This window comes from Corylus avellana, chromosome 2 (assembly GCF_965113065.1).
Source record: "Corylus avellana chromosome 2, dhCorAvel1.hap1.2, whole genome shotgun sequence".
NCBI lineage: Eukaryota > Viridiplantae > Streptophyta > Magnoliopsida > Fagales > Betulaceae > Corylus > Corylus avellana.
Window position 1 is genome coordinate 35,607,960 of NC_142491.1, and position 24,999 is coordinate 35,632,958.

A 24,999-nucleotide genomic window follows, 5' to 3' on the forward strand; every position below is an offset into this window, starting at 1 on the left:
TATTCGAGCTACATCTGGACTCTACATACCAACTTATGTGACTTAAGACTACTTGCCAAAGAGTATAAGAGTTTTACCTCAATTTCTTCTATTATTTATGTTTCTTTCCAATAACATTTTGCATATACCAAGATCTAACTATATTCTAACTAGTTTCTGAACTGGGAAAGGAAAAAAGAAAAAGAAAAGATCCAACTAAACCTGATACAGGTGTGTTTCATCGTGTTAATCTGATATATCGCTTATCATGGGCTAGCCTACTGTGTGCCTTGTCTAGATGAGCCAGTAGGACTCTACCTTATTCTTCAGGTTGATTTAAAAATTTCCAAATGGAGTGTTCGGCACCTTGGCAACATGCCCTGTATGTATATGAGTTGTCAGACAAAGCTTTACACATATTTGTCAAACATGTTGTCTGTGATATCCATTACAAAACTTATTTTGCTTAGACATGATCCATGATTCCTTATATTTCTACAGTTCATATATTCAGTTACTGATTCAATCTCATTGCATCTAATATGTATATATATACAAGGATAATTAGGCTATACTCACTTGTTTGATTTAAATACCTTTTATGCATTGGGAATATTCATTGCTATCTTGTGTGTTCTTACGGCATAAAATGTTAAAGCATTCACGGTGGTTTTGTTTTGTTTACTTCAGTTTCTGTACACACAATATTTAGTTTTCCCTTTCCCAGTTCATTGGGGCATAGAGGCTTCACTTTCTATCATTGTAACAACAGCAGTACTTCTGATGTTTGGCATCCATTTGGTTGCTGGTTCCTTACAATTGAATGCAAGCCATTGGAGTGGATTGTGCTTCAGAAGATAAGAGAAGTGATGAATTAATACGTACAGTACTATAGAGGTAGAGTGTATGTGATGAGAGTAATGCTAGATTCTACTTACAATTGTTCAACAACGTTGATGTCTTTTTTATTTATTTAACAAGGATTAATCCAAGGGTTAGTTGGAGTGTAACGTAGCCTTGTTAGATGAATGTTGAATAGAATTATAGTCTTTAGCATTTCTACGTAAATATTTGGTGTTCAATGTAACATAATCAATGCGGGAAGTAGAATTAAACTCTCTCTCTCCATTTTTTTTATTTTTATTTTAAAAAAAAATTATTATTAATTGTATTGTGTATTCAATTGAGTGATATATGCTGTTCCACACAAGTGTTCCTTAATGAAACTAATATAACATAAATGCAAGAACCAATAATAAAGTATAAGATTCAGATGGTTTGACTGTGACCATGGAATCTTTTGTTCCCAAAGCTGTGAATCGAGTGGAATAAGGAGAATTAAGCTCACATAGTATCAATGCTTCTGCAGGGACAGGAAGTTGCTCTAAATGTCTTTTTGTTTTTTTTAGTTGGCTCAACTGATAGAGAAATATTGGTTCAAACTTGAAGTAAAGAACTAGAAATGTGCATGTTCTAAATAGATTGTAGCTTAATTTCTTCGTACCGGAGTTTCTATCATATTGATCTGGTTTTAGCGTTTTTGGACTTTGATTCTAATTTTCAAGTTGATGAATTTTAAATTTGTTTTTCAGACGTTTGTAAATTGAGACTCCGTTAGACTTTCTGGTTAATTAGATAATAGAAATAACGGTAAAATTATAATTAAAGTTACAATCGCATATAAATGTAAATATTCAACCTAATATAGAAAATCCTATATTTTAACAGTTTCAAGTCATGAATGATCAGCAAAGATCCCTAAACAACCCAAAATTAGTGCCGTAATAAAATAACGAAGAATAAGCGGGAATGAGGCAAATAAATGATCCAGTCAATAAAGCGAACAAGAGCAGCCACAAAAGGCTACAAGCAAAGCTTTGAAGGGAGCTTGAACCTTGAAATGCTCTTCAAGCCTTCTGGAAGGAGCACAAACCTTTAAAGGTCATTTAACCTTTTCCAATTTCTCGCAAGGAACACAACAACAGGAGAGGTACCAAAAGAGGCTAGATAGTCTCTGTGTCCCAACCGGTTTCTATTATTCAAGCTAAGCACTATCCGTAGGACCATAGCCGCAACTCTAATTCCCAAAGTTGAACTACATTGATTAGACATCATGATTAATACTTTATTATTATTGTTGGGGAGAAAATATCCTTAATGGGCCTCACTAAATTTCATGCCTATTTATAATATGCTATCACTCACTTACCTAATAACACATATGCATTTCACTTTGATTCTCTTTTAAATAGAAGAGGAGAGGACAAGGTCTTTTCTCTCCTTTCTCCACACAAGGTCTCTCTGCCCTTCCTAAAGAGAGACACTCATGTCTCTCTCTCTCTCTCTCTCTCTCTCTCTCATTTCTTGCATATCTTACTCAACACACACTGATTCATAAATAACTAAAAGCAAATTTTCATTAGATTTCTTATTCACAAATAAATATGTTAACTTAAGCATCAGAGAGTGTTCGGCCTCAACAGAAAACCCTCTGACCTTATTTTTGTTTTGCAGAAACCTCATTGTCGTACAAAGGATTCTTCACAACTTAGCCATCAAGAAATCACTAGGTAACAAATTCTTGGACCTAAAAACACTCCAACAATTATTATTAATATTATTATATAGTCTTCTCCTTTAACCTTCATGTGATTTTTATGATGCTGTAAACTCAGTTTCATGTCTTGTTCAATATGAAATTGATCTGCTGGTACTTTCAAGATTCGAGTTATAGTAACATTGCTCTACATAAGAATTAGGGAATGGATTTTAGGACATGCTTATTGGCCAAATTGTAATAATATTAGGGGGGAAAACCCCAAATATTGTTTAGGAAAATAAATTAACCTATGAATTTTTACAAGGTCTGAAAACGAGAAATTTGGCTGCCTCTATCTTGTACAATATCGTTTTCCAATTGTTATATCATTCAATCAATCAATTGCGACAACTACTCATTGAAAGACACAAAAATAAATAAATCAATAAATCAATTGCAATAGTCCAAAGATTTTTTTTTTTTCACCAAAGATGTGTTGTTAGTTGACTATTGTGTCTCTTGGATTGGAGTTACAGAATATTTTAAAATTTAAGGAGCTTCCTTTCAATTACAAAAGATAAAAAAATAATAATAATAATTGAAAGCTATACATTTTATTTTAAAACGGCTAATAAGTTAGATAAAAGGGTGAAGTAAAACAGCACACGGCGTGCCACGCACGCTGTGTGCAAAATTTATTTATTTTTAATTGTAAAAAAAAAAAAAAAAAAATTTGTACAGGCGTGCGTGGCATGCCGTGTGCTGTGTAGATCCGTACTCTAGATAAAATAGAGGGACGTTTGCAAATAAGTTAGAATGACACGTGGCTACCACCTATGTAATAATCGATCTTACATATATTGTAGTTCTATTTATGGCACCTAAACCAAATCATAGGTTAATATAACCAACATATGCTTCCTTTTGGGATTACTTTATCGTGTATGCTAAAAAATTATTGTATTGATGTTGATTTACTTTTCTACAAGTTAGTATCAATCTAGTATATAATATAAACAAATTTTAAACTGCCTGCTAATCAGCTAACCACTTGCTAACCATTAATCGCGAATTGCAAGATATTACTATATTACACTATATATATATATAGTTTGGGATTACTTTATCGTGTATGCTAAAAAATTGTTGTATTGATGTTGATTTACTTTTCTACAAGTTAGTATCAATCTAGTATATAAAATAAACAAATTTTAAACTGCCTGCTAATCACCTAACCACTCGCTAACCATTAACCACGAATTGCAATATATATATATATAGTGTGACGTCATTTTTTTATTTTTTATTTTTTAATTTTAAAAATTGGTAAATGTTAACCTGCCAATTAATCGCCTAGACGGTTCGCAAATTTTACTAACTTTCTAGGCGGTTACGGTTAGCGATTTTAGCCAATAACCACTAACTATAACTGCTTTTTCAGTATTTTCATTTTACATCCATGCTAGAATTAGATAATTTTGTAATCAACCTTTCCAGAACATTAAATTAAATATTTCTTAAATTAAATTGATTATAAAGATAAATAATTAAATATAGATAAATTAAATTATTTTTATACTACATTTAGTATACAAAAATAATTAAGTCCCATCAATGCTGACATGCTTGCATGGTAATTATGTATTTAGACATTGAATACTTTAGCCAAGCTCTATTATCGGTCTATTAAGCCAATAGTTCAACTAAAGTATTTGAGTTGTAGTTTTTTTAATGGTTTAGATTTTATTTTTATTTTTATTTTTATTTAAATTTTATTATTATTATTTTTTTTATAAAAAAGAATGAGAGTGAAATTAAATCTACTTTTTTTTCTTTTTTTTTTTTACATGTCCACACAAGGGAAGAGGGAGAGAAATTCGAACTAGTGACCTCCGCTTCATGAGACGTAATCCACTACCGATTGATCTACTCCTTAGGAACATTAAATCTACTTATTAGTGCCGCCTCTTTGTTACAGGAAAAAAATGATAAGACTTGCAAAAATGGTTGGCATCTAAGAATATTGTTATTAATAATTGTGTAGATATTTTTTAACTTCTCCTTGTAACTTTCATTCCATCCAAGAGGTGATATTGGTGATGATTGCCTGGCGGCATCTTGACCATACATGTGTCATCAAATTGAAAAGATCAGCTAATTAGCTTATTAATTAGTTGACGAGAAATGTTTGGTGTTCATTTTTCGCCCATCTCTTGTACGTAAAAGATCATCTAATTAGCCTATTACTTGACGAGAAATTTGGTTCTTAGTTTTTAATGCATTTCTTTCAACATCCTTACATTAGATGATGATTATTGAATTTTAAGAAGATAAATACTTCTTTGCATTCTAACGTTCATTTGCATACATCTGATGCAAAAAATAAATAAATAAATCATTTATCTTTGTTAAAAGGCCCATTCCATTGGCCAACATTTAACGAGTATATGGTGAGCCATTTCTCTATTTTTCCAACTTAACAAAAAAAAAAAAAAATCATTTATCCAAGCATGCACACCAAAGAAGGAGGTCACCGATTTCTCTATTTTAAAAGGATATTGGGTGGAAATTGCATGTGCTCCCAATTTGGAGTTCATGGAGCCTGCATTTAAGTTTATCAATTTGTCATTGCTCACAAATGCTTCAAGGCATACATGCAACAGCCAATAGAGAGCTAGTTCCCATTTTTTTTCTTTTTTTTCTTTTTTGTATTCTTAAGTTGAAAATGTACTTAATAAATGAATGAAAAAGTTAGCTTATGATAAGTGTGCGAATTAAATTATATTGTAAGAAGACAAATAAAAATTTGATAATAAGGGTGTACCACAATGAAGAGAATTAGGAACGTATGATGATAATTACTAAATTTAGAGAGAGACCAAAAAAAAAAAAAAAAAAAAGTATAACTTAGCAACGAATCTCTAACTATCTAACATTAAGAAATATTTTAGAGGTCATAATTTTTTTATAGGGTTAACTTCACTGAAAACCCCTAAACTTCTACCCGATTTGACAAACCTCCATAAACTTCAAAATCTCTCAATTTAGTCCCTTAAACTTTCAATTGCTCTCCATTTGAACCCTTTCATCAGATTTAGTGAGACAATGACGTTTATACGTACACCCCTGATTTTTTTTTAAAAATCCAAATTTACCTTCACTTCTAAATTTTTTTTAAAAAAATCTAGTCGAGACCCACACGGGTCTCTGGCACGCTAAGACCTGCATTGGGTCTCTGGCGCCCTGAGACCCGCGTGGATCTCGGCTAGCAAACCCACTGTGGGTTTGGCCTTTTTTTTTTTTTCAAAAAAAAAAAAAAAGAAAAAGAAAAAGAAAATTAGGAGTATTTTAGTTTTTTTAGGGTTTGCCGTTAAAAGTTAACGGCTAAATCTTACGGAGGGGTCCAAATTGAGAGCAATTGAAAGTTCATGGGACTAAATTGAGAGATTTTGAAGTTTATAGGGGTTTGTCAAATCGGTTGAAAGTTCAGGGGTCTTCAGTAAAATTACTCATTTTTATAATTAGCTATTTGGATTGTATGCAATTGAGACAATTTCATAAAGTAAGAGGCTAGAAAACATATATGCCAATAAAGACAAATGCTACGAATATTTTGTGCTTACTTTTTTATGTGATAGTAAAAATCACAATTTTATATTACATGTATTTTCATTCGTTATTTTATGTAATGATGATTTTTATTTTCACATAAAAAAGTTTTTATATGTAACACTCGTCTAAATAAATAAGCCTCATAAACTAGCGTACCCAAAAGGGCCAAAACCGATGGATGGCAAGGGATCGACCCTCATCAAGGAGTTGTAATAAAATATTCAAGTCTAAACATAATACTAATTTTTAGTATAAAAATAATTATTTTTTTTTTTAAAAAGGATTATTTTTCAATGGAATACATGCCTTGAAAGCTTATTATCCAGCAATCTTCTCTCTCTCTCTCTCTCTCTCTCTCTCTAAAGCGTAACATGGAGCACAGAAGCTTAGAAATCAACGTTATTTCTGCCAGAGACATCAAAGATGTGAACCTCTTCTCCAAGATGGACGTATACGTCGCCGTCGCCGTCTTGCTCTCCGGCGACTCACAATTGATGCAAAAAGCCAAAACCAAAGTGGACCGAAACGGCGGCACCAACCCCTCGTGGAATAACTTCCCCATGAAGTTCACCATCGACGACTCCGCAGCCAACCAAAACCGCCTCCTCCTCGTCTTCAAACTCCGCTGTAAGCGCGGCCTCGGCGGCGACAAAGCCGTCGGCGAACTCTACGTGCCCGTCAAAGAGCTTCTCAACTACGTCGGAGACGGCAAGTCCATGCAGTTCGTGAGTTACCAGGTGAGAAAACACTCAGGAAAGCCCAAAGGCGCGCTAAACTTTTCCTACAGGTTTACCGAGAAACCGGCTTATCCGGTTGAGCCTAGTGCGCCGCCATTTCCTCCTTCCCCTCTTGGACCTTCTTCATACCCGGTCATAAAACCCGAAGAGTCGGACACCGCATGTCGGCCGGTTCAGCCTACTGCACCGCCATATTTTTGTCCTCTTCCTCCTCCGGTAACATATGCATATAGTACGCCACTGCCGCCGCTGCCATCATACCAACAATATGTTGGGTACCCGCCTCCACCAGGATACTGGTACCCGCCGCAGCCGGCGGTGCAGCAACCACGGAGGAAGTCCGGGAGAGGGTTTGGAGCTGGATTGCTAGGAGGGATTGGAGGGGCATTGCTGTTGAAGGTCGCCTTGCTGGGATGCTTCATGCAGGCTATGGCGCTGTGAGCCTATGACGCCGGATCCGATGAAGTTTAAGGTGTTCTTATATATGCAGATTGAAAAAATTACTTTATTTTCAGAACATAATTAAGAAGGAAGAATGGGTTGATTCTTGAATAGGACTAAATTTGTATATGTTTCGCTTCATACGTTCTTTCTTTTGATCATATTATCTATTATGCAATGTTGCCGATAGTTTCTGTTTTGAGTTTTCATTTGATATGATAGACATGATTTTGTTTCAATTAAGGTAGTCTTTAAGTAGAAAGAGGCATATACTAATTTGATCAACTTACTCCCTAAGTTTTTAATAGTTATTAAATAGATCATTATGTTGACATTTTGTTAAATATTATTTAATGATGCTAGCTGCAACATCATATCCAATCATAAGACTACACATGTTACGTTTAATAACAAATATAAGAAAAGAAAAAGAAAAAATTAACTCAAATCTTAATAAACAATCTCTAATCTTGAATTTATATGTTTATCTTATAGGATATCCTATAATAGGATGTATTCATTACACAAGCCTTTGTTTTTTTTTTTAAACGAAAATTTTGTCAGATTTCATTGATAAAAGATAAGAACATAAAACTATTACATCACAGAGCGTAAAATTCTGATAAATCATAGTAAAAAATTATGAGGTTACAAAATCATATATACAATGAGCAAATTTTTACAATCAAATACTATTTATGACTTTGGCTTCCACTAACCCGTGTACATTTATTATAGCTATGAAACAGATCTGCTCCGAGCAGATTAGATCTAAGACATGGGTAGTCAAAATTCTCAAACTTTATTTTCCGGCCGTAAGAGATAATCTCCACACCACTATACTCATCTTGGCCAAAAAAGGTCAGGAAAACAGCTCACGTCCTCAACCCAAAGACCAGGACAAAAATAACAAAAAGCTAAAATAACAAAATCCTCAATACAAGCAGTAGCAGAGGAGCACGTTATCATAGAAATTCCCTAGAAGACGCGCATTAGCTAGTGAAGACGAGTAGATCTAAGTTTAAAAAACTAGATCTAGATCTACAAACTATATTTAAAACAAAACCACCAGAAACAGAGCTCTGAAGAGACTACACAGAAGACACCAAACACTGATACCGGGAGGAAGAGGGACAGGGACTGGGAGGAGGGAAGAACGAAGGAGAACGAAGGGATCTCCTCTGTGTTTTCTCGCCAACAGAAAAAAGAGGTTTTTTTTTTACTATTACAATTAATTTACACATAAACTCACTCATATATATATATATATATATACACAAATACAAATGTATATATCTATATCCAAACTCACTATTACAATAATTCAAGCTATATCTATTACATTAATTTATGAAAATGATGCTGAGGTGGCAGGTGAGTCATATGCACAAGATGACGATGCAAAAGTGAGTTTAACATCCTTAATTAAAAATAACAAGGTGAAGCACAATTACCATATAGTTTCTACCCAGGATCTTTTTTTTTTTTTTTTGACTTTATTAATATTTATATAGTTAATTTATGAGAAGGTCTAATTCAAATAGCATTGCAAAATATTATTAAAAAAAAAAAGAAAAAAAGAATTGCATTGCAAATTAGACTTTGCAGAACAAATGAACATTATTAAAGTTTAGCTAACTTCTAAAACGTGCGATATTAATTATTCAAAAAAGGTGACTTGAAAATAGGTATATGCGCATCCAGGGAATCGAACCCTGGTCAGTACCGTGGGAGGGTACTATGATACCACTACACCAGATGCGCTTGGTGATCATATCTACATTAATATATTAATAAAAACCTATCCATATTTGTCAGACATGTTTGGCATCAAAAAAGCCCAATTCATTTTCTTACCAGCAACGTACGTAGGAAGGAAAAGTAGGCAAATTTAGAGGAAGCGTCATTGGAGCCTGGATACAGGCCATGTATGTAATGAAACTTGCCCTATTTTCAGCGGACCATCCTTCCTATCACCTGCAGCTTTGGGCCCAAATGAACGACCCAGAGAAAGAGAGAAAAAGGGCCCAAGAGAGGGGGGAGTGTGGGACAGTAGCTGGATCAAGCACAATATTATGATCATGTTGGTTGCCACTATCTTCGTTAATGTGTTTTTTGAGTGATGATATACATCATTCAGGGCGTGAATGAACAATCATACATACCCGTATTAATTTTTTTTTTTAATTAAAATATTAAAATATTATATTTTAATATTTTAAAATATTAAATCACACGGCCTGTGTGATGTTTATCATCACTCATGTTTTTTAGATGGTGCTTTTTATTTAAATTTGAAAAAGTATTTTGATGTTGTGACATAAAGGTGGCATAAAGATGAAAACTATTTTTAATGTTTTTTTTTTAAAAAAAAAAAACTTTAATAAATATAAGTTTGAATATGTTTGTTAATGTACGTGCTTTTTGTTTAATTAGAAAGTATATATTATGGTGTGACATAAAGATAAAAACCATTTTTGTGTTTAATTTGAAAGTGTTTTTTTGTTTTTGGACGTTTGCTGATGTATTCGATTCGATAACAGATAGCAAAAGACAAAAAAAAGAAAAAAAGAAAAGAAAAAAAGTCGTATAAGTTCTATGAATTCAAAAACTTCTAGTTTCAGAACACAATCGATCTTGTCATTCAATTCTCAACAAATTTATGAAATACACGGATAAAATTCCTCCTTTGATTTGTTTTCATAGGGGAATTGATCCTACATTCCAAATGTTTAGTACTTTATTCTCATAATCAATGTAAATGGCCACATTCCATCCTTTTTTAATCAAAGTTAGGCATAATCCTAACAATAGATAAGTAAATTGTTCTGTACCATTCCCTTTAATAGCAAAGTTTCTCATTCTTTTGGGAAGAAAAATTCCCATAAATCTGAGCACAATCACCATTAACAAATACTCAAAACTTTAATCAACCCAATGATTATGATTGTATTATATATTATTATAGTCTGTAATGGAGAATAGATTCATATAAATGAACTAAGGGGCCATCTGTAATTTAAATTGCAGATACCAAAGTCTAAACTACTATAGATGTTCATTTGGAAAGTCACTTTATGGGGGGGGGAAAAATCCCTTTAATATGTAAACAATTATTATTGCATATTCCATTGAGCTTTTTAGGCTTGTGATATCCAGTTGCCTCTCCTTTGGAAGAGATCAAGCCGTGCATCTCTTCCTCAAATCCCACTTAATAGCTTTGAAAAGAATGGTTAACACTTAATTAAGAACCATTACCATTGGGTTAGTGTTGGAATCAGCTAGCTTATGCCTTTTGAACTTTTGAAGTGCAGAAGAAATGTTTATTAATTAAGATGGTTACCCATGAAAAGTTTTAGTTCTACCATCTATTAATCGTTGGATAGGCAACGCTCTTTACGTGCTACGATCAGAACAGTATCGATTTTTTTAATATATATCCCTAGGTTTTTTGGCTGCAACTCCATACAGTACTTATGGACAATGCTTCATTTAGACGATTGCTAGTGATGATCTTTAATTGGTACATGTTTCCAAAGGATTATGCCCTAGTTAGTTTATATACATAGTTAGTCTTTTGGGGGGAATAAAACGACAAAAATCATACAAAAATCAAACTAGCAGCAGCTTCCATTTGATTTTTTCTAAATTTAAGAAACAAAATTATTTTTTGCTTCCCTATCCAAATATATTTTACCATAGATTCTCTTACATTTCTTTATACCATTAAAATATTTTTTCTCTGCAAAATACAAGTTTCATACCTACCCTCTAATTTTTTACAAAATTCCAACTCAATCCCCAATAAAAGGCAAAAAGATGAAAAATAAATATTTTTATTAAAATAATGTATAGGGAAGCTTTTTTGGTTTCCAACACATTTGATAGCATTGTAGTATTCCTAATGTTTAGGGAATCAATAAGGAAGCTGCTGCATGTGACTTTTTCTAGTATTTTTTTTTTCTTCTTCAGATTTTCCCTATATATATAGGGAAGAGAATGGGTTATAGAGTATCTGTTGTTAGTGCTCTTAATACTAGAATTACTAAGAGCATTAAAATCCCCACACCAACTCAAAATTTAATTAGAAAATACTAGCTCTAAGATCTACTTAAGCCCAAGAATATGTTCTTAATTAAGGTTGGCAATTTTTGCCAGGATATGTAAACTCAACACAAACCTAACACGAAATCAGCGAATTAGAGTTGAGGGACGTGGCCCATTTAATTAAATGTGTCGAATTAGGGTTGACTTATATAATCTTATACTCATACCTCAATATGACTTAATTGAACCCGACACGTAACATTTTAAACTGACAATTTTTGACACAATCCGTGAATTCGACAGAAAATTAGCGGGTTATGTAAGGTTGAAGGATTTGACTAATTTACGTAAATGAGTCGAGTGATTAACCCATATAATTTTATATTCATACCTCAACACTACACAATCAATCACCAACACGCAAATACAAATCACCACTCCTACATACTACAAAAATTTGGCAAATTTAATAGTGTTACTATTCACGCATCCATACTCATAAAATAGGGATGTGTGAATAGTATTACTATTCACGCATCCCTATTCATCCGTGAATAGTAATACTATTCAAACGACCATCTATATTTTATGAATATGAATATTCAAACAGTAAAATGTCTCAAATTAGTGACTTTTTCCAAAAACGTCGCCTAAATAGGCTTTTTTTTTTTTTTTTTGGGTAGTAGCTAGTGATCATGACATATTCGGTTGAGAAGGCGCGTAAGATGATGAAAGATATTACACCAAACTCTTACTCAACATAGAACGTCATGAAGAACATGACAAATTATTCCCAGCTATATAACCTATATATGTATACGTTAGTTACGTAGGCATACTGTGCGAATTCGAATAAAGCATGCAGTACAAAAATCGTCTACTTTTTCAAAAAAAAAAAAAATTATTCCATTTCAAAATTCATCAATCCTTAATAATATCTATCTGATCTCTAATCGATGATCATGGCATAAACCCTTGGGTGGCCAATCACAAGATTATTGTTTAGTAGAAGACCAACAATTAGCTTTAAGTGATGAAGATGGATCCTTGCTTTTTCTTCAAAAAGAAGAGGTTACTATGGAAAGGCATATACATTTGGAAAAAGATATGCAATAAAGTATATTGCTCGTTAAACATTGGACTCAGATTTTGGCACATTTGTGAGGGACAATCACATGGGCTTGTTGTATTTTTTGTGGAGCCGACACCCCCGGCCTCCTTAATGATTCTCACTGCTCTTATTATAGGATTAAAGCAAACATTTTTAGAAAGACGGTCGGATAAAATAATAATAAAAAAAGAATAACTTTATAAAAATTCAGGAAATTAAGAATTAGGTGGCTGATGTGGAGTGGAGTATTTACGTCAAGATCTCTAGAGGGCTTTTAACTATTCTTTCCGTGAGTGTTTGTGATATATATATATATATATGTGTGTGTGTGTGTGTGTGTGTGTGTTGTGAGTACTAGAATGATCTGGAAAGAATAGGTGCATGATGAAGGGTGTTATGTGTAGGCAAGTAATTTGACAGAATAATTTTCCGTCAATATTCTTGAAAATGACCCAATAAGCAGCTTTTTGGAAGGAACTGCTAGCTAGCTAGCTAGCTGCAATTTTTAGATTTATTCAATTTACAAGGAAAACAACAGTTTGGGAAAACAACATTTGGGAAAATTCAAAGGTGGTCCAATGAGATGATGGAGTGGAATTTAGGGAAGAAGATGACAAGTGGGATATTATTTAAGGAGGTAGAGAGATCATTGTCAAGAAGGGGCAATGCTGGGTTTGGTCGGGAGCAAAGTTTTGCATCTTGGACCATGTGGCACAAGGAGGAAGGAGCACAAGGTATATTAGGTATGCGACCGTAGTGCTGGATAAAGGAAGAATGTGTGTCCTGAGCCCTACATGGCTATCCATCACCTTTGGTTTGGTTGGGATTGGGCACCATTAATTGGGTGCTACAATTAATGTACAACACTACTTTTTTACAAGTTACGTGTGAGATATATATACTTAGTAGCTAGCTGAATTCCACGTTGCCGACGACTCATTTTGTGGATAATGACCTGATGATAGTCATTTCTCTTTGAAGAATGCTACACTCACTTGAATTGTTTTTATATTTATAGGTAGCTTTTGAAACAATGGAGATCAAAATTCAATAAAAATTTATCTCATATCTAATAGTAGTAAAAAATTGTGTAAAGAAGTGGCAGTAAATGTATCATTATTATTTCTCTTTTGGTGGCTCCACTTGCATACAAGTATTTATTGACGTACTTAACATTATGCCCACATATAGTATCGAGATATTTTAATCCAACCTATACATCATTCCCTTCATAACTCGACAAGGTGAATTCGATTTCACACTCGACATGGCGATAGATCTGATACCAAATGATATAAATTTTGGATGAAACTCGTCATTGAAAACCGGCTTGCAATGTAAGAGTGTCAGAGAGCTTATATACACAAGATTAAGAATATTATACTTAACCCATGTAAAACAATTGATGATCATTAATACTTAAACCATGGGACATATTATATACCCATGCCAATTCAACCTAGTGTTATAGTGTACGTTGGATTAATTTGAATGAGAGAAAAGGTGTAAGGTCTTCTTGCATTGGGGAAATACACGAGGAAATTGAAGGAAAATGAGGGGTGGTATAGTCAACGTACAGTTAGGCAAAATCCATTAATTTTACCAAAAATATAAAATAAAACAATAGTTAGGCAAAACAAGTCAGGCCACGAAAGCCTAACAACCAGAATTGAGAATTCCTCTTTGTTTTGGTCCCACCCCACGCCCCCACTTCTCCATTGTCTTTTCCCACAACCATTCACAAGCTTCGGGAAAAGATGTACGTATCCACTTTCCAATTGATTAAGGAAATTTATTCGTGCATGTCACACATGCATAAATATAAGATTATTGAGTTTATTCATTTCTTAATAATATTAACTAAACGGTTTTAAACTAAAATATAGAAATTAATACAACTATATATATATATATATATATCCATCAATCGATCTCGAAATTCCTTTGGTCGATTCCCCCATATAGGAATTGGACAACGGTAATCGATCCGTAGTGTACAATTTCGACAACGACATGAACAGTATGCAATTCTTGATGTCGTTTTCGATCTACTAACCTTTCAATCTTAATATATATTTCTACGAACAAAACAAAGATTCCCTTCTAGTGGGGTTAAAAAGACTTGTAAATAAACGAATCATGATTCCCCTCAATCCGATTATATATACACCCAAACACCCCCCCTATAATATGCACCCCAAATAAATACATTAAATTTATGCCACACTTTCACCTATATATATACCCTACTCAACTCCCTTGCTGCTCCATCTCCAAGCTAACAATTAACCTCACTCATATTCTCAACTCTCATTTTCTTCTTTCTCTCTCTTTGCAAGCTAGCTAGCTTCCAAAAGACATGTCTGGCGTTTGGGTGTTCAAGAACGGGGTCGTCCGCCTCGTCGAGAACCCAGCCGCAGAATCGTTGGGCGCGAGCTCCCGCGGCCGGAAGGTGCTGGTTCACACTTCCAGCAACGAAGTTGTTACGTCATACGCCGTGCTCGAGCGGAAGCTGCTGTCGCTTGGGTGGGAGAGATATTACGACGACCCGGACCTCCTCCAGTTCCACAAACGGGGCACCGTCCACCTCATCTCCCTCCCCAAGGATTTCAACAAGTTCAAGTCCATGCACATGTACGACATCGTCGTTAAAAACCGCAACGTGTTCGAAGTTAGGGATATGTAGTACTTGCTGCTTCGTAATTCTTGTCTGCTAGTTTTCTGGTGTGCTTGTTCGTCGTGTGTAGTTAATGTATGTTTCTGTACGTTTGACTGTTTTTTTTTTTTTTTTTGAATTTGTCAGTCTAATTTAATTAGTTGGTCTTTCTCTAATTATTGATCGTATAGGTCAAGTTTGTGCTTCGGTATAGGGAAGCCAAATGTGGTTGGTTGATGAGTGTGATGGTTGTTATGGTTCTGTAAATTCTTCTAGTCATTGTGCATTAATGGAAAATTGGTTTCTTAATTAATTCTCTCTGGTTTTTTTTTTTTTTTTTTCTGCAATATGGGCATTTTTGCAGAGATGATTAAGAAAATTTGAAGAGAAAAAGATTTAATGAAGAAAGAAAAGTTTTGGGGAGGAAATGTGGAAAAGTCTATCAGATTTTTATGGAGAGGAGAGGGAGAATTTGCATCTTTCGCTTCTTAATTTGAATAAGAGTATTGGAAATCTCTAAAAAGCCCTCATACTATATATGCGAGATACATGTGAAGGAAATTTCATGGGCAGGGTCAAGACTGGACTATCGAAAGAAAAAAAAAAAAATTACACTGGTGGCGTTATTTAATTTACCTGCATGCCTGCGGTAACAAAAGTTTAGCAATCTGGCATGCCGAAAATAGAAATTCGTTCCAGAAATAGAAAGGACAATATTATCAAAATCAAAAGGCCAGGTCACATTGCTAGCCCATGCTGAAGAAAAGGGTAGGACAATTGCCTTATGGTAAGTTGCCAGCTGGAGCACAACTCTGGAAATATCTCATCCTACGTAGCCAATTACAGATACCCACTTGGCACTAGATCACCATTTATTTTTGTACGTAAAACGCAGATTAAATTCGCCATTTACAAAAAAGTATCGATCTTTAATTTGTAAGTAATTCTATCGGATGAAAAGATATATTAATTAGCAGCACATTCCTTGTAGAGTCAGATTATGTTTCTAAGAAAAGATTTCCCACATTTTGCAATATTAATTAAATAATTTAACATAAGAGTTAATAATTCTTCTACCTATATATATATATATATATATGATCTAAGCCAAGCCAAGCCACCAACATTAATTTTCTTTCTCTTCTTCCTTCTTCTTCTTTTTTTTTTTTTTTAAGGGACCACCCATCTTGAATATATATAATAATTAAATTGATAACAATGGCATATATCCACGTACATACGTATGGCCGTAACGTTAACAGGACATGCTAGAGTAAACGAGTTTTGCGTAGAAAACATAAGAGGTTTGGTCGATCAGAATATGCTGGCTATATATATATATATATATATATATATATATATATATATATATCGAGGACTTATAATTATAAGACTTTGGCTAATTATTAAGATCTTGTCCCTTGTCATATATATATATATAAAATGGAATCTTTTTTTTTTTTTTTTTTCAAAAAATTGTGGTTGAGATGCTGTCATGTATAGACAACGTTGATGATATATGTTGTTTTATTTTTATTTTTTATTTTGTGGGAACTATATAATCTTGTGTTGTGCACGTAAATATATTCCCAGGAAATTGGATTCCACTTCCAGCAAGGGGGCCATGCATGAATGCTTCCAAACACGTCCAAAGGTTTGGGTAGATCGAAGATCTTTGCTGGACCCTCTCTCTCTCTCTCTCTCTCTCTCTCTCTATATATATATATATATATAGTTGATGATAATTAATTAAGATGAGAGGCATTACAAATTAATGAGCTCGTGTGGATAAGAGCTGCCCTTATCAGCACGTGCGTGGCCAAAGAGTAGTAGTGTAAAATTAGCTGGAGTACGTGGAGCCCATGATGAATATTGATCATCGCGTATAAAAAAGAGGTAGCTAGCTAGCTAGCTGTGGAGCCGATTTCTGATAATTTGATGCAACAGCTCCCAAACCCCATTCCTTGCTTGAATGGGCAGCAATGCACTTGTTCATTGAGTGGTCAGTTCCATATATGGCTTCGAATAATTCATCCAAAACTGGATCAGAATTATAGCAAAGAAGACGAAGAGAGTTTCTTTTCTTTCACCCTATCCACAAACAGGATGGGGTCTTTCTTTGTCTTCTCATGAGTTTGCTTTTATTGACCAACATCAATTGCTTCTGTCTTGTCATGCATGCATTCAGGTTTCTTTCATTCACAACACATTATTTTGCCTTTTTTTTTTTTTTTTTTTTTTTTTTTTAAAGAGTAAACAAGTTGGTTCATATCCAGCTTCTCTTGGCAAAAACTTTTCACTTTCCATTACATCTTGATCTACATGACTTAAATACAACTTTAATTATTTATGCATATAAGTTTTGGATACTCTTCTCTTTTAAGTTGATTTTTAAGGATACTATTTCTCTACTCAAAGTTTATATCATTTGCTATCAAAACCAATCACTATTTCAAGTATGGGATCGGACACAGTTCGTAGAATATGAAATCGAATGAGTTACGACTTTGTGGTCGCATTACGGAATGAGTGATCTATAGGTTGTATTAAATTTTTTTGGTATTATCAACAAGGCTGGCAAAACGGGTTGACGTGTTATATTCATGTCAACCCGTTTATGACACGAACCCGTTTATGCCAACCCGAACACAACACGTTTGCTTAACGGGTAACACGACACGACATGTGTAACCTGTTTAGTTAAACGTGTCGTGTCGGGTTGACACGACACAACCTATAAACACGTTTATAATTTAAATGTTAATAGGTTCCAACCCGACATGACCCAACCCGTGAACACATTTAAACATATATATACAAGTTTAAGATAAAAATAAAAAATAAATAAGTGTGTGTGTGTGTGTGTATACGGGTCAAACGTGTCTAACCCGCGGGTTAATTGGCGCGCCCCAACATATTTATTAAACGTGTCATAAATTACTCGTTTATGACCCGAACCCGTTTAACCTATATCCTAACCCTAAAATTACATGTCGGGTTCGCGGGTCACGGATTAAATTGCCAGCCCTAATAATATGTATGAGCATAATATTAAGTCATTGACTATTGATAGACGAGTGAAACTTTCATGGGAAAGCGCTTTCACCATATTAGTGTCAATAGATTAATGGGCTAACGTGATCGTCGACTACGAAGCATGATGATATTTTATGATTATATATAAGTGTCTCACATAACTCAAGTACAATCTTAATTGTATGTATATAAACTCTTAGACACCCTCCTATTATAAGACAGTATTCAATTGTGAGTTATTCTCAAAATTTGTATCCTCCTAAAGAGAATATGGGAAAAGAGTTGGACTATAATTTTTTAAAACTTGCTTCTGATAGTTTTCAATCCTAAGAATAAATTGAAACAGACAGTTTGATTTTCTTGTACCATGTTACACCACTTCATCATTGTTTTATTAATCTACCGTGCCCTATCTTAGAGTAGGTCATGACAATGCATGGTGATTTAAAAACTAATGCCAAAAGTAAATTATATGCTTCTTAATTTGATTTTAAATGAAAGAAGCATCCATCGATCGATCAAGCTGTAATCAGTTAAACTGGGAATTAAGTAAAGTCAAATTAATTAATTATATAGATGTAACATTCTTCTTCTCAAACTTTCGGTAATTAATTAAAAATAGGCCCAAGTACCCATGGAGTTTTTTCTGATCCCATGAACAAGAGATTAATTGCCACTTTTCCTCCACAAACAACCGAAAGAGTTGTACCACTTTCCTAGAGCCAATCATGATGGCTATATATAGCAGAAATGGAATAAGACTCTGAGCACGCCATATATATTATATAAACCCTTTTTGAATCCAATTCCTCAAGAATTTGGAATTTGGGTGTCTTAGTGGGTTAGATTTATCTGTTTTTCAAACTGCGTGGAACAAAGCTATTGTTCAATTGGCATACTTTTTCCCTGCGCCCACCTTAATTTGATGGGCAGAATTAGACTAAATACATTTCCTCAAAGTGCATGCACGTGGGTTGGCAACCGATGACTTGTGATGCTTCTAAGTTATAAACTAATCATAGGGGCCCTACCATCTCTACTCCCAACCTTGTGAAAATCATCATGTCTTGGAAACGCAAGTTCAATTAATGAAATTTTACCTAGTAATTGGACCGTTTGAAGAAAGTTGAGAATGTTACAAGGACATGTCTTTGAGTTCAAGAACATGGGAAGAACAAATAAAGCGAGATTTTTTACTAAGGATGTTGCAATTGGTGAAGCTCAAGCTACCTTTTTGGACAATCAAACTACAGTTTCTTTTGGTTCTTATTCTCTAATTTTTGAAGGGGATGCCCTTAATTAAAGTTGTTCTTACAGTTCAAAAGCCACACTTAGGTGTGCTAATTGGTGACGTGTGAAATTCCACACGTCAGCAATTGGTGTCGTGTGCCAACTCGATACGTCACTAAATTCAATTCTCAACCGGTAGATTAGTGACACATGACCCATGTCACCATCCAATTGGTGACGTGTTTGGCCATTGACACGTCACCAAACTCTAATTACTAAAAACTCTTTTTTTTTTTCTTTTTTTTTTGTAGGCCTATTTGATGCCTAGAAAAAATTAAGAGTGCTAATATTAGAGCACGTGCTTCTCGTCTTGTGTTCGAAACTATTTCCAACAGATCGATCACTCATTCTCTTTTTCATTCTAACCAAGAGTAGAAATAATATATATCTCCATGTAATTCTTTTCCGCTTTCAATTAAAAAGAAGAAGAAAAAAATTACATGTATTATCTACCGTCTAAACAGTAAAGGCATGATTTATTTTTATGAATATTTTATTTTATATGACTGGTATTGAAAATAATTCATTGTATACACATTCCTATGTACTCACAAGAACTTCTAGAAGTGTTATAAGAGCACGTGTCAACAAGAAAAGTATTGGACAATGTTATATATATATATATATATATATATATATATATAGGATCTTGATCCTTGTAATTTTTTGTTCAAAGAAAGAAACACTACAAAAAAAAAGGTGTTTTTTTTTTTTTACGTGGCAAACAGTAACCCACTTTTTGCCATGTCAGTAATTAGTGACGTGGCAAAAGTACCACGCCAATAAAAATTTTATTGACGTGTAAAATGTGTTACATCACTAATTACCGACATGGCATTGTGACATGTCAATAATTATTGACGTGTCGAAATGACACAATAATTATTGACATGTCACAATGCCACGTCAAGAATTATTGACGTGTCAAAATGACACGTCAATAATTCTTGGCGTGTCCTTTTAACATGTCAATAATTTTTTACGTGTTATTTTCACACGTCAATAACTAATGACGTGTAATAATAACACATCAATAATTCTTGAAGTGCTACTATTTTACACGTCAAAAATAAATAAATTAATAATATTAATTATATGTTTAAAAAAAAAATTAAGGTAACAATTTAATTGGTATACCTATATATGTGTATATATATATATATATATGTGTGTGTGTGTGTGTGTGTGTAATTATATATATCATTGTAGTTGAGGGTTTTTTTTTTTTTTTTTTTTTTCTCTATATATATATATATAATGAATATTTTAATTAGAATTAAATAACTTATTGTAGAGAAATTAAATTGAATTTTTAGGGCTTTAAATTAAATGTCGCATATATTTTGGTTTAAGTGTTGCAAACTTAACTAAACTCGTAATTACTTTCTACAACTTCAATTCAGTACAAACTAATTAATTAGTTCGTTTCTGTAAGAGATATATTCAAACCCATTAATTAAAATTTTATAAAATTCTAATGGGTTCGAATTATATGCTTATAATTATAATAAGGTGCTTAACTATATGGACATCCAGATAGGACGTGAGTTATACTATTATTTTGTATAGTTTCATTAATTATAATTGTGTTAGTGCTCACATATTAAGATTGTTAATTGTGTAGGAGTATGCTGCGCATATAAAGAGATTGCGAGCATTGAACAATACGCCCCATTGCACCGGCTCGAAGAGCTTCGCTAGGCTGACACATGAGAAAGTATGTGTGTAATTTACCCTATACTTATAAATGTAAACATTTGAATATATATATATATATATATATATATATATATATATATATATATATATATAAACATCTCTTTATGTTCTATTTTTTCGGCAAACCGTAACTGTGGGCACTCCTCCTACACGAGCACAGTCTTATATCAAGACACACAAGAAGAAGGATAATAAATATTCGAGTGACATAATCAAGGAGAGATGTGTATGCTACTCACCTTTCATATGTTGTTTTGCTTATATATATGTGTGTGATAATTTATTTACGATTAACAGTTGTATGACGCACCAATAATTAATGTAACATACAAGAGAGGATGGAGGAGCTAATACCCACTAACCTTGCAGCATCGTCGAGCGTGATAGAGGGGACAGTACAGTGAGCGTCAAACAACGCGTACGCCCAAGCGATTGAAAATAAGCATGAGTATGCTGGTAGGGTTCCACAGATTGGATCGAATATTCTACCTGTGTGGGGCAGTATACACTCATACTATATACCGTCACAGGCACGGTCACAGAACCTCGAACACTCCGTGGTCTTACAAGAATTTCTTGACAGAGCACTTGAGGCTGAGAAGGCACAACACAAGGCACAAATGGATGTGCTGTTGGCCGCAGAGCGAGAGCAGACAGATGCGCGGGTAGCTCAGCAAGTGGCTGCGCAGATGGCTGCGAAAGATTTGCAGTTGGCTAAAAAAGAGGCTCATATGGCGGCGCAACTTGCGGAAACGGAAGTTCAGAAGACAGCAAAAGTTGCCATGTTTGAGGCCTGTTTTCGCCAGCTCGAGAAAATAATGCAGTTGAGCTCTGCGCCCGAGGTGACTCAATATAAGGCAACGCCAGACAGAGCTTCTCCACCCTTTACAATTGTGAGATCGTCGGTCGATAATGGATCATGTAATGACATTTTTTAATGATCAATGTGGTTTTAGAATTGTCCCTATATATATATATATATATGCACCTCTAAATTTAGAGTTTGAATATTTTGTAGTGATTGTCATTAATGATGTTACAAATCCTGTTGAATTTGATTTATATCTCGGTTGGTTTGGTAGTGGATGTGGGTTAGAGCTTTGCATTTAAAGTATTTGGCATTGTGAGATGGACCACTATGGTCCTTGTAAAATGTAACGTCCATTTGATTTGATCACGAAAATATGTTGGGGGTGTAGATATAAATCTAAATTTGTTGAGTATGATTACATTTGTTTACATAGTGACGTTACTCAATGATTAAGACTTGATAAGATTCTATCATATTGTTTGATGATTGTTTTTTTTATTATTTGCAGCTAGTGGCTATGGAGAGGATACTATTGATATCAATGATGACTTGGATTGAGCAAATGGTTGGCCATTGGCACTTGGTGAACATAAGTTTTTTTGTTGATGTAATTGTATTTGTGATAGTTTTCTTAATATAGTTAGATATATAGTTATACATATGTCTTTATTTGTGATAACAGAGATAGTTTTATTATGTCTTGAAGCTGGTTTTGTTGATAGCTTGTTAGATGTACATCGCACTTGTATGTTTGTGATTGACGTTGATTGATATGTTATTTGCATGGATCAATGGATAATTCTTTTGTAGTACATATGTAAATTGTATATTAGGTTAAATCTGAAATTCGGGTAGAACCCCGAAAAAATTCAAAAAATATATAGGGGGAGGCAAAAAATTAAAATTTAAAAATTACCAATTTTTTTGACATGTTAAGTTATGACACGTCACAATTTAGTGACGTGTCATAATGTTTGACACGTCAAAAAATTTCTGACTATTACTGACGTGGCAGTTGTAGCACATCAGAATTTTTTTTTTACGTATCAGTACAACCATGTCAAGAATTTTTTTGACGTGGCAATATTTCCAGTTTCCACGTCAATAATTTTTTTGATGTGGCATCAGTGTCACGTCAAAAAAAATTCTTGACGTGGAAGTACTGACACGTCAAAAAAATTTCTGATGTGCCACTACTGTTACGTCAGTAATAGTTATTGACGTGGCATTTTCTGGTACGTTAAAATTTTTTTGACGTTTTAGAAAATGACACGTCAAAATTTTTTTTTTTTGATGTGCCACTTTTTGACATGTCACAAATTATTAACGTGTCAAACAGTGACACGTCAAAAAATTTTCGTTTTTGACACCTATAATCTTAACGCCCGACGTACGTCACTAATGACACGTCAATAAAGTTTAGTGACGTGTCAAGCCACCTAACATGTCAAAAACACCCTATCAAAAGCAAAAAAAAAAAAAAAAAAAAAAAAAAAAAAAAAAAAAAAAATCCATTTTTTGTAGTGAGAGATGAAGGAAAATAAGAGGGGATTGTGGGAGAGCCCTTACCCACAGTTCTTGCCAAAGTCTTAAAGTAATGATAAAATGAGGACTCTCTTGTCCTCCCAAATGTAAATATGTAATGAGATTTTTAAAATTATCAATAAATCAAAATTCAATAATAATAATTTTAAATTTAATGATAATAGGTGTGCTATAGATATGCACTTAGTTATGCTTCTTATTCAGATGGGACTCTCCTACTTGGACAAAAAAGCTTTATATATATATATATATATATATATATATAAAAGAAAAAGGAAAACAAATAAAAGAAGAAAACTCCAATTGTTTGGGATGAGGAGGTTAAAAGCTAGCCTTGGTAGTCAGACTGTGAGCGAAGTCCAAAACATGGGGTTGGGGAGCAGGATTTGAAGGGCTATTGTCAAATTGTCGGAGAAATGTCAAAGGAAGATTTGGTTTGACACAAAGGATAGAGGGTCGGCCCACATTACATCAGTTCAAAGGCTTATTATTGGGCCTAATTGTGGGTCCATACTTATAGTCTCACCAAATTGGCTCACCCAGGACCAGGAGTTAAGAAGATTTTTTTTTTTTTTTTTTAGAGGGGGCTGCAAATCACTCTTATATCCCTTCAAAAATAATGTGGCTCTTAAAATTACGATTGAACTTGTGATTGATCATTATTGTATTTTGATCAAATGGTGATTTTAAATAATATAAATAATGCATGTTAAACAAAAGACTAAAGGCCTGTTTAAGATTGTGTTTGAAGTGCCTAAAAGTGCTTTTAACACACAAAAAGTCCATTTGAAGAAAAAAGTACTCGTTTGGTAAAAAAATTAAAAGCGCTTTTAATGGTTCAAAAAACCTAAAAATGGCAAAAACACACTTTTAGCAAAAGGCTTAAAATTGAAGTTTTTGCCCAAAAGCACTTTTTTATTTAAAAGTTTTATTTTTTAAACGTAATTCCAAACAAGCTCCTAACTTAATAAATTACAAATAAAGACTAACTTAATTTAAATAATGCATATTAAACTAATATAAAAAATATAGATGTTTAGAGAAATAATAAAAAAAATCTTTGAAAAATAATATTTAAATGGAATAGTAAAAGTAAATAGCTAAAATTGTGAGGTTGTTGTGAATATTTTAAAAAAGTTAATAGCTAAAATAGAGAAAAATGATTTTTGGCTAGTAAAATTTAGTGAAGCTACTAAAGATACTATAAGATATAATATTGATAGTTCATTTCATGATAAAAAGGAATGCAAATTTGATCCATGTTGTTTATTATTTTATAGTTAATTACATTTTTAGTACTTAGGTTTTCACCTTTTTTATTTTTTTTCACCTATGTTTCAAATCGTATCATATATGGTACTTGACTTATGGGTAAAAACAAGTTCAATACCTCCGTCACATTCTATTAGCTCAAATTAACATGACAAAAGTATATATATATATATATATATATATATATATATATATTGAATTTTG

The 24,999-nt window shown here is 33.4% G+C and overlaps 2 protein-coding genes and 1 non-coding gene across 3 annotated transcripts; 2 read left to right on the forward strand and 1 right to left on the reverse strand.

Annotated features, from left to right (window-relative positions):
• The first annotated feature begins 6,468 nt into the window (after positions 1 to 6,468).
• Positions 6,469 to 7,308, forward strand: LOC132187211 (protein SRC2-like). Its single transcript, XM_059601485.2, has one exon. It carries the CDS (start codon positions 6,502 to 6,504, stop codon positions 7,306 to 7,308), a length of 807 nt encoding a protein of 268 aa, XP_059457468.2. The 5' UTR covers positions 6,469 to 6,501.
• Positions 7,309 to 9,001: 1,693 nt separating this feature from the next.
• Positions 9,002 to 9,072, reverse strand: TRNAG-CCC (transfer RNA glycine (anticodon CCC)). The gene has a single exon. It is a non-coding gene; the product is annotated as a tRNA-Gly (tRNA).
• Positions 9,073 to 14,758: 5,686 nt separating this feature from the next.
• LOC132167792 (flowering-promoting factor 1-like protein 3) lies at positions 14,759 to 15,152 on the forward strand. Its single transcript, XM_059578817.2, has one exon. The coding sequence runs from the start codon at positions 14,826 to 14,828 to the stop codon at positions 15,150 to 15,152; it is 327 nt and encodes a 108-aa protein (XP_059434800.1). The 5' UTR covers positions 14,759 to 14,825.
• Positions 15,153 to 24,999: the final 9,847 nt, after the last annotated feature.

Coding starts and splice junctions, on each gene's coding strand:
- LOC132167792 (XM_059578817.2), top strand. CDS start 14,826: ATGTCTGGCGTTTGGGTGTTCAAGAACGGGGTCGTCCGCCTCGTCGAG.
- LOC132187211 (XM_059601485.2), top strand. CDS start 6,502: ATGGAGCACAGAAGCTTAGAAATCAACGTTATTTCTGCCAGAGACATC.